Consider the following 14,445-nt stretch of genomic DNA (forward strand, 5'->3'; position numbering starts at 1 on the left):
AGTGTTGGCGTGGATGTGGGGAAAAAGGCACACTCATACATTGCTGGTGGAGTTGCAAACTGGTACAGTCACTCTGGAAAGCAGTATGGAGATTCCTCAGAAAGCTTGGAATGGACCCACCGTTTGACCCAGCTATCCCACTCCTCAGATTATACCCAAAGGACTTAAAATCAGCATATTACAGTGACGCAGCCACATCAATGTTCATAGCAGCTCAATTCACAATAGCTAGATTGTGGAACCAACCTAGATGCCCTTCAATTGATTAATGGATAAAGAAACTGTGGTATATAAACACAATGGAATATTACTCAGCCATAAAGAAGAATAAAATTATGGCATTTTCTGGTAAGTGGATGTAGTTGGAAAATATCATGCTAAGTGAAATAGGCCAAGCCCAAAAAACCAAAGGCTGAATGTTTTCTCTGATAAGTGCATGACAATATATAACGAGGGGGGGTAATGGGGGGAAGAGAAGAATGAAGGAACTTTGGATGGTGTAGAGGAAAAAGGGGTGGGGGTGGGGATGGAAAAACAGTAGAATGAAACAGACATTATCCTGTATATGATTACAAGAATGGTGTGAATCTACATTGTGTCCCACCATAGAAATGAAAAGTTGTACCCCATTTGTGTACAATTAATTAAAATGTCTGTAAAAATAAAAAATATTTTAATTAAAAAAAAAAAAAGTAAGAAACAGATCCAAGGCTGTCCCCAAAGGCCAGCCTGAGTCACATGATGAGACCCACCATCTCAAAAAAAAAAAAAAGGCACAGTGATAGGGATTGCGGGGATGATGCTGTTCATAGGAAATAAAGGAAAGAGCAGTCAAAAATGTTCGGCTTGGCAAAAGGAATGAGTGAAGCCGGGTGCAGTGGTGTACACGACTGTATCCCCAGGGACTTGGGAGGCTGAGAAAGGAGTATTGCAAGTTCCAGGCCAGCCTCTGCAATTTTGAGACCCAATTTAAAAAGGGCTGAGGGTGTAGCTCAATGGTAGAGCACCTCTGGGTTCAATTCCCAGTATAGAAAAAAAAAAGTTAATAAGTAAGGATTTAAAAGTTCCCCTTCAGTTACCATACCAAAGGATTATACCAGGGTTCACGTGGGGCTGTACCCAACACTCCATCCTACCTATCCAATTCCCATGCAAACCACCTGCTGTTTCATAGGATGGTAGTGAAGGCATCCTTCCCACAGTACCCTGGGCCCCACGGGGAAGCCACTGCGCCTGCTCTCCAGGACAGCGGTGCAGGGGCCCCCGGGCGTCAGCTGATACCTGGTGATAGTCTTGGGTCTGCCCCTGTCAGGTTTCAGACCTGTTTCCCAGGGGACAGTGAGCGGGCAGATGGTCAGGCTGAGCGCAGGATGTGGGGCCTCAGGGCAGCTGCCTGTGGTCCTGAAACTGGCTTCAGAACCGGAGAGCAGCAGAGCCCGGAGCCCCTCCCTGTCCTTAGGGAGAGTTCAGGTTTCAGATCATGCCTGGGGGACGCGGAGGAGCGGAGGGAAGATGATCCTTCAGTTGAAGGCAGCTGTCACGTTCATTGTGAACCCAGCCAGCCTGAGCTCAGACTGGACTCTAGACCTGCAGAGTCACAGAAGAGTTAGGCCAGCGTGAGTTCCTGCTGTAGCAGCGACAGTGCTGCAATGGCAGGTGACAAGTGGGTGTAGAAGCAGCTTAGAAGCCGGCACAGCACAGGTCCTCGTCCTCGTCCTCGCCTTGCTCCAGGTGCCCCAGGTCCAGCGTCACATGATTCACTTTTGTTTGGCCCACACGGCCTACCACTTGCACTGCTGGCTGCCCAGGTCGCATCGCCTCAGACTGTAAGTGTCCCTCCCCACCCACTGGGACAAAGCCGAGCTCATTTCTTCTGAGGCAATCCTGAAGTTTAACTAAAATTTACTTTTAATCCCCCCCCAAAAAAAAACCAAAGGCCGAATATTTTCTCTGATATGCGGATGCTAATTCACAAGGGGGCAGACAGTGAAGAACAGGGTTACTTTAGATTAGGTGGAGGGGAGTGAGGGAGGGGAGGACGGGGTAGGAATGGCAGGAGAGTGAAGCAGGCACATGTGTGATCCTGCAACATGTACAATCAGAAAAATGAGAACTGATACTCCACTTATGTGTGATCTATCAAGATGTAGAAATGCATTCTAGTGTCATGTACAATAAATTAGAACAAATTTTTTAAAATTTCAAAAAAATTTAATTACTGATCTTTTCAAGTTTCAGAAACATTGAGGTGTAAACATTACAATATTCTATAAACATTAAGCCAGTTTTTAAAATATCAGTTCTTTCAAAGAAAATAGTGCCAGGCATGTTTGTGCGGGGATGTGGTTGAGTGTTAAAGTGCCCCAGGTTTAATGCCCAGTACCAAGATAAAAAAATAAAAATAAAAAGAATGGCAACCCTGTGACTTTCCTGTATCACATTTCCGGATATAATTCCAGTATAAGTACACCTGTACTGGCCAATTGTTAAATAATGTGATTGACTTGACCACCTCTCAAAATTTACAATCAGAAAAGAATGTTATTTCTTTCAAAATGGTAAATTGAGCATATACCTATATTCTTATTTCAACCATGCTGTGGTTAGCCAGGCGTGGTGGCTCACACCTATAATCCCAGTGGTTCAGGAGGCTAAGGCAGGAGGATAGCAAATTCAAAGCCCAGCTCAGCAACTAAGAAACTCAGCGAGACACTGTCTAAATAAAATATAAAAGAGCTGGGGATGTGGCAGCTCAGTGGTAAGTACCCCTGAGTTCAATCCCTGGTACCTAAACAAAACAAACAAACAAAAACACAATGCTGTGGTTGCTCTAAATACTTTTGGAAGTATATTTTGTTTTTTATAAGGTCATTGGTGCATTATAACTATGCATAATAGTGGAGGTATATTTTGAAGTTTTATATTCTTTTTTTCTTTTCTTCATAGTACTGGGGATTTAACTCGGGGCTGTGCACATGCTAGGCAAGAGCTCTACCACTGAGCTACACCTCAGTCACTATTTTGAGAGAGGGTCTCGCTATGTTGTCCAAGCTGGCCTCCTCCTGCCTCAGTCTCCTGAGGAGCTGGGTAAACTGTATATTCTGGGTAAACTGTATATTCAAGTGAGTACCTTCACTTGAAAGGTAGATTTGCTTTCTACAAACACCCTGAAGTTATTCAGTGTTAAAGACAATTAGTAAACAACAAAAGGAATATAGTTAATGGTGAAGGAAAGAGATGAACTACTTCTTAATGAGGAAGATTCACTTTTATGCCACAGAAACCATACATGTAAACTGAAAAGAATTTCAGAAATGTTTTGAGCAGAGGCAGTGATCTCCACTTGGCTGTGAGGCTGCGGCAGGTGCTGATTAGGTTCATCAGTCACACACATGCAAATCATCTGGCCAGAGGCAGAGCTGGCAGAGGTGTGGCTAAGTCCCAGAACTGGGTTCAGATTCTATTTGCATCACTACTACTTGCTGTCTGTAACTGGACAGTTCACTTAAAACTTTCCATCTTGTTTTCCTCATTTATAAAATGCGGACTCAAGCTGGGTACAGTAGCACATTGCAGTCCCAGCTATCTGGGAAGCTGAACTGGAAGGAACTTGTGAGTCCAGGAGTTAGAGATCAGCCTGGGCACTAATAAGAAAAGAATGGAAACCAGTAGTTCTTAACTCATAGAATTTTGTGCATATTAAATGATGATGCATACTACATACTACAGCAAACTATAATGACACAGCCACATCAATGTTTATAGCAGCTCAACTTACAATAGCTAAACTGTGGAACCAACCTAGGTGTACTTCACAGATGAATGGATAAAGAAACTGTGGTATAAGAATGAAATTATGGCATTAGCTGATAAATGGATGGAGTTGGAGAATATCATGCTAAGTAAAATAAGTCAAACCTAAAAAACCAAAGGTCGAATATCTTCTCCAATATGCAGATGCTAATTCACAATAGGGGAGGTTGCTAGGGAAGAGCAGAGTTACTTTAGATTAGGTAGAGGGGAGTGAAGGGAGGGGAAGGGGTATGGGGATAAGGACAGTAGAGTGAAACAGACATTATTACCTCATGTACATATGACCAATGTGATCCTACAACATGTACAATCAGAAAAAATGAGAAATTATACTCCATTTATGTATGATTTATCAAAATGCATAAATGCATTCTATTATCATGTATCACTAGAGCAAATACAAATTTTTTTAAAGAATGATGCATAAAATATTTGACACATTTATCCCCCAATTATGAATATTAATTTTTTCTATTACAAATTTTCTTTTGTATTAACAATATTATTTATGGGTTATAGTAGCTATTATTATTATTGAAGTATTATTAGATATAATTTTATGCTAATGGAATGGACCTCAATTCATCCTTGCTATGTTTCAAACTTCATCTCTGTGGTTCAGTTATCATGAAACAGAACCTGAATTTGCTTTCTTGAAGTCATTTTATCACAAGGTAAAAATGTTACCCACTGTACCATGCAGCCAGGTGACAGTGTTCTTGTTTGGCATCACCTCTCTGGTTCTCCAGTTCTACGTTCTGCTAAGGTAAGTTCTTCTATCTGCAGCTCAGCGCGCAGGTCTTACCTGTGGAGGTGGTTTGGGTGTTGTCTCTGATTCCTGAAACATGTTTACCTGCAGCCTGTCCCATTGTGTCTGCCTCTATTATATATACAGTCACCGTTCACCTTTTTGAAAAGTCAAAAATCTCCATACAACAAGGATAGCTGGGATTTGGGCAGTCTAGTTAATCAACCCTTACTTCTTCTAGTATAAGAAGCCATTAAATAGGAGACAAAGAGGATACCAGTGTTGATTTATGGATTCCCTAGAGACCAGTCCCAACCTCGGCATCAGCTAGTGTCTGCAGGGCTGAGGACAACGTGGGCACACACAACCAGATTATGATTTGATACATTATTGCAGATTGTATGTTGGAAATCAATCTTGGCAGAAATAGCCAAATCAGCTAGGTGTAATCCCAGCAATTTGGGAGTCTGAAGCAGGAGGATTGCAAGTTCGAGGCCCACCTGAGAATCTTAATGAGACCCTGTCTCAAAAGAAAATAAAAAGTGCTGAAGATGTAGCTCAGTGGTAAAGTACCCCAGGCTCAATCCCCAGTCACTGAGCCAAAAAGCAAATACAACTTGATACTTTTTTTTTTTTTTTTTGTAGTGTTGTGGGAGTAAACCAAGGACCTTATACATGCAAGGCAAGCACTCTACCAACTGAGCTATATCCCCAACCCCAAGTTGATACATTTAAAATAAAAAACTGCAGTCCTAAAAATGTGAAAATTCTAAAAAAATCTGAAAACTGAGTGATGGGAAGAGGGAAAGCTCCAGCACTGGTTGTAATTAGTCTAACAAGTCCCATTACAGAGGATTTGTGTGCAGGAAGGCATATTTCTTTACTCCAGAAGGTTGGAATTTCCACAAAATATTTTTTACCAAAATATCAAATTAGAATGAATTAGAAAAGTGGCAAACACTTGTTCACTGATTAAACTTCTGGTAACTGTCCCTATTAACCAAGTTCTAAAAAGAGAAGTGAGTTGCCCAGAGCCAAGAAGAACCTTAGTGCCACAATTAAGATTAGAAATCAAGGGCCGGTGCCTCTATGTAGCACTTAGAGGATTTCCTGTCATGAGTCATGAACTCTGTGTCACCAGAGTACTGAATTCTAGGCCCAGATCATCTCGATACTGCAGTCAACCTCTCCTGACCAACCTGGTGGGTAACATCATCTTTACTTTCTTCACACTTGGTAAGTATGCAGTCAGCTGCCCCCACACACTAATCTCTCCTATTTGCTAGATGCTGCTGGCACACAAGTGGCTAAGATAGGGCTTTCTGCTCTTTAGGAGCTCACAGACTGGAGCTCAAGGGGAAATAAAAATCACACTGAAAGTTCAGGTGAACAGAATTTTTTAACAGTTCCCTTTTATCTCTTGCAGCTGTGCAAGAATTTTGAATATGAAACCTAATTAAGTACAAATGCTTTGTGTTGTAAAATTCTTTATGGTTATAGTACTAAAGTACCAGATTTAGTTATTCACTAAATAAGTAGTTATTAAGCAAGAGATGATCCTGGGGCTGGGAGTGGTGGTGCATACCTGTAATCCCAGTGACTAGGAGGCTGAGACAGGAGGATGGTGAGTTTGAGGCTAGTCTGGGCAACTTAGAGAGATCCTGTCTCAAAAACAAACAAACAAACAAACAAATATGGCTAGGGAAGTACTTCAGTGGTAGAGTGCTTGCCAGGATGTGTAAGACCCTGAGTTCTGCAGACTCAGTGGCACACGCCTGTAATCCCAGCAGCTCGGGAAGATGAGGCAGGAGGATCCCAAGTTCAAAGTCAGCCTCAGAAAAAAGCAAGGCACTAAGCAACTCAGTGAGACCCTGTCTCTAGATAAAATACAAAATAGGGCTGGGGATGTGGCTCAGTGGTTGAGTGCCCCCGAGTTCAATACCTGGTAAACTGCCAGCCTGCCAAAAAAAAAAAAAAAAAAAAAAAAAGAATATGAACCTGAGGTGATTAACCTATTAAGCCAATGCTGTTCCCTCCCTTTTAGGTTTTACTGTGCTGCTTCTGCAGATGGAACCAGTCCCACAGGCACTGAAGAGGATGTTTTTTGTATTTGGTGCAGGATCCTTCAGTGAAGGAGTCTGCACCGTGGTGTTAACAATTTTGGCATCAGACTGTGTATGTTTTTGAATATTGACTTTCTAAAGGCTCATTTTAATCTGAAAGTTTGGCTATAAACAATATACCATTAGTCTTCAATATTTATTTTCTACTTACACTAAAAATAGAGATATGTAGAAATGGAATTCCTAATTAAACACATGTCACAGTTAAAACATTTCTCTGGGGAAGTTAAAAACACTGTACAAGAGGCTGAGGGTGTAGCTGGGTGGTACAGGGCATGCTTAGCATGCACGAGGCCCTGGTTCCATCCCCAGCACTCCAGTACCACCACCAGAAAAAGAAGAAAAAAAAAAAAGAAAGGAAAAATTCTACAAGCGACTTTTAAGGAATGTTCCTTCTTTTTTTCTTTTTGGCAGCACTGGGGATCAAACCCAGGGCACTCTACCACTGAGCTACATCCCTATCCCTTTTTATTTTGAGACAGGGTCTTACTAAATTACCCAGGCTGGGTTCCAATTTGGGATCCTCCTGCCTCAGTTTCCTGACTAGCTGGGATTACAGGCATGTGCCACTGCACCTGGCTGACATTTTTCTTTTTGTGAGTGAATTCCACTTTATTAGAAGTTTATCTTTTTACATTTTTTTGTATGTGGGGAAAGAACCCAGGGCCTCACTCATGCTATGTATGTGTTCTACCACTGAGCTCCACCCCTGTTCTAGGATTTTTTTTTTTTTTTTTTTTGGGTGCTGGGGATTGAACCCAGGGCCTTGTGCTTACAAGGCAAGCACTCTACCGACTGAGCTATCTCCCCAGCCCCCTGTTCTAGGATTTTAAAAAGCAGGTAAGAGATTGTGGAGCTATTAGGTTGAGTTTGGTGCATTACACAGCAAGTCTCTCATCTCTTGTTAAATTGGCAACTTTGCTTAAATCCTCATGACAGACTTCTTTTTTTTCAAGGGTGGGGCTCAAACCAGGGCTTTGTGCACAGTAGGCAAATGCCGTGCCACTGAGCTACACCCCTGGGTCTTATTTTTAATAGTATTCTGATGGAAAGACAAAGCATTGCTCACAGTGCTCTTTTCTCTCAAATACAGGAAAAGTCAACCCCTGAACTTTACTACTGGTCGGTGCTGCTGTCGGTGGGCAGCCTGGTGTCTACAGGTAAGCAAAACCCAGGCCCACGTAGCCCGTGCCCGTGGGATGCTCGCCAGTCCTCAACTGAGGAGGAGCATTCCATGCAAGGGAAGCCCGCTCCTCTCACAGCAGGCCTCGAAGAGAAAAAGGGGACTCAGGAAACGATATAAGAACCATCCTGTCCCCCGAGTTCACTACTTAACTAGAGCCCGTTCTCTACCCTCCAGTTCTTTTCTCAGGCATGGGGCTCATCCAGCTGTCCAGGGTGACCTGTTCAAGGCCAGATGCTAAAAGCAACTGTCTGAAGTTGGCCTTTGAGTCCTGCTGGTCTCCAAACTCAGACACCCGTCCCAGGCAGGCCAAGCCTGTCCCACCAGCACTACCACATGTCAGCAAGCCGGCGACCATCTGCTGCTCTGCTGCCTCTTGAGTGGTCAGCTGAACACCACTGTCAACAGCAGGAGGCACGCCAAGACCGGTCATTTGGAAGGAAATTGTTTTTAAGTATTAATGAGCACTTACAAGTATAAAAAGGAATAAATAGTTCTACTGAAATCACAGGATTGCCGTCACTACCAAATTCACCCTAGAGGAGAATCTCCTATTAAATGCTTCTCAAGATCATGATTTTGGGGGTTGGGGTTTTGGTTCAATGGTAGAGCGCTTGCCTCGCATGTGTGAGGCACTGGGTTTGATCCTCAGCATCACATAAAAATAAATGAATAAATAAAGATATTGTGTCCATCTACAACTAAAAAAAAAAAAAAAAAAAAATTAGGAGCTGGAGTCATGGCTTAGTGGTAAAACACTTGCCTAGCATGTGTAAGGCACTGGTTTCAATTCTCAGCACCACATATAAATAAATAAAGCCCATTGACAAAAATTTAAAAAAAAAATCATTATTTTGATTTTTTAAACATTATTATTATTATTATTATTATTTTGTCCAATAAAGTTAGTATAATCTGCTGGATGAATACTATAAATGCTGAGAAGAAAGGAAAATATAAATCTTAATCAATAAAGGTTTAGTTTTTTTATTAGTACTGGGGATTGAACTCAGGGACACTCAATCACTGAGCCACATCCCCAGCCCTACTTTGTATTTTATTTAGAGACAGGGTGTTACTGAGTTGCTTAGTGCCTTACTTTTGCTGAGGCTGGCTCTGAACTTGGGATCCTCGTGCCTCAGCTTCCCGAGCTGCTGGAATTACAGGCATGCGCCACTGTGCCTGCAAAGGTTCAGTTTTGAAAGAACACAATGGTTCAGATTGCATATTTGAATGAGACTAACTTGTTGCTTCTTTAAAAATGCAGCATAAACCAGCTGTGGTAGCACATGCCTGTAATCTCAGTGACTAGGGAGGCTGAGGCAGGAGGATTGCAGTTTGAGGCCAGTTTGAGCAATTTAGTGAGAGCCTGTCTCAAAATTTAAAAAGTGTTGGAGATACAGAGCAGTAGTAAAACATGCCTGGATTCAATCCCTAGTAGGCCCCCAAAAAATGCACTGAGAAATTTTGGAGTAAAAATAATATCTCTTCTTTATGGATTACAACAATCTTTTGCATTGATGGGCAGTTGTTTTCTAGAGAAAATAGCTAATTGACCCACATCATGTCTTGTCTACTTACTTCTGTGCATATTCAGATTCTGAGCAGACACTAGTTACATAAATGCTCTCACGTTAGAACCCAGGAGCATTTAAGGGGGTCCAGCCCTTTTCATGTTTTAATTTGAAACAGGGACTTGCTAAGTTGCTGAGGCTAGCCTCGAACTTGTGATCCTTCTGCCTCAGTCTCCCAACTCGCTGGGGTTACAGGCATGGGCCACTGCACCTGTCTAGCTCTACTTCTTGAGGAAAAAAACAACATTTACTGGCAGGAGAAATTCAGTACAAACATCTCCCAACACATTATGAGAGGCACAGCATCTTGACAGGTAGAAAAGACAGTTGTTCATCTGTTTCTCTGTCCAGGTATCAGACAGAGGGGGAGGTTACCCAACAGAAGCACACTCTCTATCTACCCTGCAGTTTTTATCCCCCCACCTCATGGTATTGGGGATGGAACACAGGTGTGCTCTGCCACTGAGCCACATGTCCAGCCCTTTTTATTTTTTGTTTTGAGATAGGTCTCACTAAGTTGTCCAGGCTGGATTCAGACCTCCTATGTCAGCCTCCCGAGCCTCTGGGATTATATAAGCCCTTGGCTACATTACAGCTTCTAAGCACATTCCACAACCCAGACTTAGTGCTAAATATTAGGAACTAGAAACCTGAATAATACACATTAACAATGAAATTCCTTTGAAATAATTATATTATCACCAACAGAAACAACTGAAAAACAAAACAGCTTTTACATTCTCTAGACCTCACTAACCAAAACATTAAAATATGGCACGTCATGGGCTGGGGAGATAGCTCAGTTGGTAGAGTGCTTGCCTTGCAAGCACAAGGCCCTGGGTTTGATCCCCAGCACCGCAAAAAAAAAAAAAAAAAAAAAAGGCACATCAACTTATTTCAAGATAGTATTCTTGGGGCTGGGGCTGTAGCTCAGTGGTAGAATGCTTGCCTTGCATGTGCAAGGCACTGGATTCAATCCTCAGTACCACATAAAAATAAATAAAGAAAATAAATAAAGATATTGTGTCCATCTATAACTAAAAAATATTTTTTTTAAAAAGATAGTATTCTTTGCTGGGCATGGTGGCCAATGATTCCCAGGGACTCAGGAGGCCATGGAAGGAGGATTGCAAGTTTGAGGTCAGCCTCAGCAATTTGGTGAGATCCTTCTTAAAAGGACTGGGGATGGAGCTCAGTGGTAGAGCACCCCTGGGTTCTATCTCTAACAGTGCTCAAAAGAAAATATGCGGCCAATGTGATTTGCTAATGGATGGAATGTGAACCGTGAAGAAGCAACAAGTGTGACTCTGAAAACTTTCAGCTGAAGCAACTAAAATAATAGCATTGCCTTAATTGAGAAGAAAAAGGTGGCCCCGATAGATTTAGGGGAGAAGATCTGTTTGGGGCTGTGAGTGTAGCTTGGTAGCAGATTGCTTGCTTAGTGTGCACAGGCCCTGGCTGGGGGTATAGATCAGTTGTAGTTGGTTTTTTTTTTTGCGGTGCTGGGGATTGAACCCAGGGCCTTGTGCTTACGAAGCAAGCACTCTACCAACTGAGCTATGTCCCCAGCCCTGTAGATCAGTTGTAGAGAGCTCGCCTAACTCTCACGTGCCCACTCACACACTCACACACACACACACACACACACACACACACACACACAAACCTAAAGAAAAGAAAAAAGGCTGAATCTCAGGCTCTTACTTCCACTTACTAAACCCAAATCTGCATTTGTATTTATTTACTTATTTACTTAAGATCCCAACTGAGTTGCCTGTAATTCTAGCCACTTGGGAGGTTGAGGCAGGAGGATCATAAGTTCAAAAATGGCCTCAGCAAATTAGCGAAGCCCTGAGCAACTCAGCAAGACCCCATCTAAATGAAATATTAAAAAAAAGCTGGGCCACCTAGATGTCCTTTAATAGATGAATGAATAAAGAAACTGTGGTATATATACACAATGGAATATTATTCAGCCATATAGAAGACCAAAATTTTTTTCTGGTAAGTGGATGAAGTTGGAAAATATCATGCTAAGTGAAATAAGCCAATCCCAAAAAACTGAAGGCTGAATGATTTCTCTGATAAGTGGATGATGATACATAATGGGGGTGGGGGAAGGCAAGAATGGAGGAAGGATGGATTATATAGAGGAAAATGAGGGGTGGGGAGGTGGTGAGGGGAAGGAAAGGTAATAGAATGAGACAAACATCATTACCCTATGTACATGTATGACACAAATGGTGTGACTCTAATTCATGTACAACCAGAGAAATGAAAGTTGTACCTCATTTGTGTACAATGAATCAAAATTAAAAAAGGGGGGGAACAATGAGCTAATCAACTATTATGGTCAATAATTTGCCTAAAAAGTTAAGCTACAAATAAAATCCTATTAGAAAAATAAAAAAATAAAAAAATAAAAAATAAAAAGGGGTTGGGGATATGGCTCAGTGCTTATGAGTTCCTGGGTTCAAACCCTGGTACAAAAAATAAATAAATAAAAAATGTCCCTTGCTGATTGTACACATCCTCAAGTTTTAAAAACACTACTCTGGAACATCTAATGGTCCAGATGAGAGACAATGTAATGCAAAAACAGGACGGTGTCAAAAGTTTATGACCAGTCCAACTGACTGACTGAAGGAAGGGAGGAAGGAAGGAGGAGGAAAAGAATAAGACTTCTTACTTGAATGACTGATCAGTTGCATGCCCCTAGTCAGAGAGTATGAGAAGAAACACAGGATAAAAGGGATAAAAACAACAACTACTATAGCCAGGGAGGGTGGTACATGCCCATAATCCTAGCAACTTAAGAGGCTGAGGCAGGGGGATCACAAGTTTGAGGCCAGCCTCAGCAATTTAGCAAGACCCTCAGCAACTCAGCAAATGACAAAGAGTTGGAGATGTAGCGCCGTGGTGAGGTGCCCTTGGGTTCAATCCCTGGTATTAGATTAAATCTCTGCAACCATATTAAATCCTTACTGTCATTTTATAAAATAAGTTTCACTTCTCTGCCCTAAGAGAGATGTTTGCAGAGGAAACAAAAGTTAGCAAGTAGCTCCCATCCCCCTCACCACTTTTAACCAACCTAACTAAAATATTTCTTTGTCCTTCCAAATGCCCACCACAAGGCCTTACACAAGCAGTTACTAGGAATAGCTAAACCACAAGGCTTCACACAGGCAATTCCTAGGAATAGCCCACCCAACGTGGCTTTACCAGGAAAAGCCCATCACAAAGCTTCGCATGGAAAGCTCACGCAAGCCCATGCAAATAGCCCTATAAAACAATCCCAGAGTTAGATTTTTCCCTTTCTTCTTTAACCTTTTGAGTGATGGCCTTTGTCAGACCCTAACTGACAAATAAACTTCCTACATGTGAATCTCTTTGCCTGGTCTCTTGAATTGTTCACCCTGCGTCTTGCTTTCCTTTCACCTGGTACCAAAAAAAAAAAAAAAAAAAAAAAAAAAAAAAGAAAGAAAGAAAAGAAAAAAAAAACACTGACTACTGTTCATAGAGATAGATTGAATTGGTCTGTTTTCTGAAGCTATTACAAAATACCTGAGGCTGGGTAATATATAAGGACAAGAGGCTTATTTAAGCTCACAGTTTTGGAGGTTGATAGCCCAAGATTCATCCTCTGGTGAGGGCTTTTTGGCAGTTGGTATCATAGCAGGAGCTCATGTGAGAGAGAGATATTGGACAGTGACAGGAAGCCAGAGTGTGGACAGGCCAGTTTTACTCTTTAATAACATCTCTTGTGAGAACTGACTAGAATCCCATGGAACTGTCATCATACGTAATAACAAAAAACTGGGAACCAGTAAAAAACTCAAATGTCAATCAGAGATGAATGAGTAAGCAAATGCCATCTATTTAACAGAATACAACAGGGTTATAAAACATTCTACTTGATACAAATAACATGGACACATTTTGCATTTTCAGTGAAAAAAGTGCCAGACACCAAAAAGTACACATTGTAAGATTCTAGTTGTATGAGATGCTAGGACAATTTAATCTATGAGAGAAGGCACATCAGTGGTTCCTTAGGATGAGCTGGGGATGGGAAATCGACGACAGAGAAGAAAGCGCCAGGGGTCCTGTTTCTGGAACCCTCATTTTATCTTCTGTGCTTCTCACTGAATGGGAAGACATCTACTCATCTACTTATATATTCCTTGAATATATAAATCCAATTTCCTTATTTCACTATAATATGATGATGATGACAGTAATAAGAATAGCAACATTCCCTGGGTTCTTCCTATGTGCCAAGTCACAGGCTATGTATGCACTCACAGAATTCTTAGGACAACCCATGAGGTAATACTATTATCATCCCACACCATTGCCTTTTTTTTTTTTTTTTTTTTTTTTAAACAGATGAGGAAACCAAAGCCTAGACAGGCAATTAACTTTCTCAGGCTATCTCATAGCTAGAGTAACAAACATGCTTGATTCCAAAAATTCAAGTTCTCACCTATTATGCAAAACTGACAATAGCATAAACTGTCTGCTGGTAAACATTTAAAAGAGGTCCAGGTGTCTGAGAGTCTTGATTCCTGGTGCTTCTAGTTACTCACTAGAATATTATTTGCCCCAGCATTTTCCGTACTTGTTCTCTGGGCTCCCATCCCAAGTCCAAGATGAGCGTCCTAAATCTCTTCAGCTGCCACATAGCATTTATCTGGTTTCCCAGTTATGATTCCCAGTTGAGGTTACTTTCCTCCATCCTGTCTTCTGTGACTGCCTACCTAACATATCATTCTCCTTCTTCAATTTTTTTTCTCTGCCCCATCTAAAGACTGAATTCTACTTTTGTTTCATAACTGGAACCCAAACCAATTTATCTTACTCATGCACTAGGAATACACTTTCATTATTCATTAACTCTAAACAAGAACCCAAAGGCATGCAAGAACACTGTCAGCACAGAAATACTAAGTCAGATTAAGTCACTGAGAAAGAGCAAATACATCCTCTATATAGTAAGACCGT

At 41.5% G+C, this 14,445-nt stretch overlaps 2 protein-coding genes across 2 annotated transcripts in view; one reads left to right on the forward strand and one right to left on the reverse strand.

The window, feature by feature from the left end:
* Positions 1–14,445, reverse strand: part of Nmnat1 (nicotinamide nucleotide adenylyltransferase 1) — a 30,473-nt gene that overhangs the window by 13,761 nt on the left and 2,267 nt on the right. The window lies entirely within an intron of this gene.
* On the forward strand, positions 1,753–8,326 carry LOC124977110 (uncharacterized). The gene is made up of 6 exons (XM_047540400.1): positions 1,753–1,826; positions 4,517–4,579; positions 5,718–5,797; positions 6,606–6,736; positions 7,778–7,844; positions 8,045–8,326. The coding sequence occupies exons 1-6, from the start codon at positions 1,753–1,755 to the stop codon at positions 8,245–8,247; spliced, it is 618 nt and encodes a 205-aa protein (XP_047396356.1). The 3' UTR covers positions 8,248–8,326.

Source organism: Sciurus carolinensis, chromosome 1 (assembly GCF_902686445.1).
Source record: "Sciurus carolinensis chromosome 1, mSciCar1.2, whole genome shotgun sequence".
Taxonomy (NCBI): domain Eukaryota; kingdom Metazoa; phylum Chordata; class Mammalia; order Rodentia; family Sciuridae; genus Sciurus; species Sciurus carolinensis.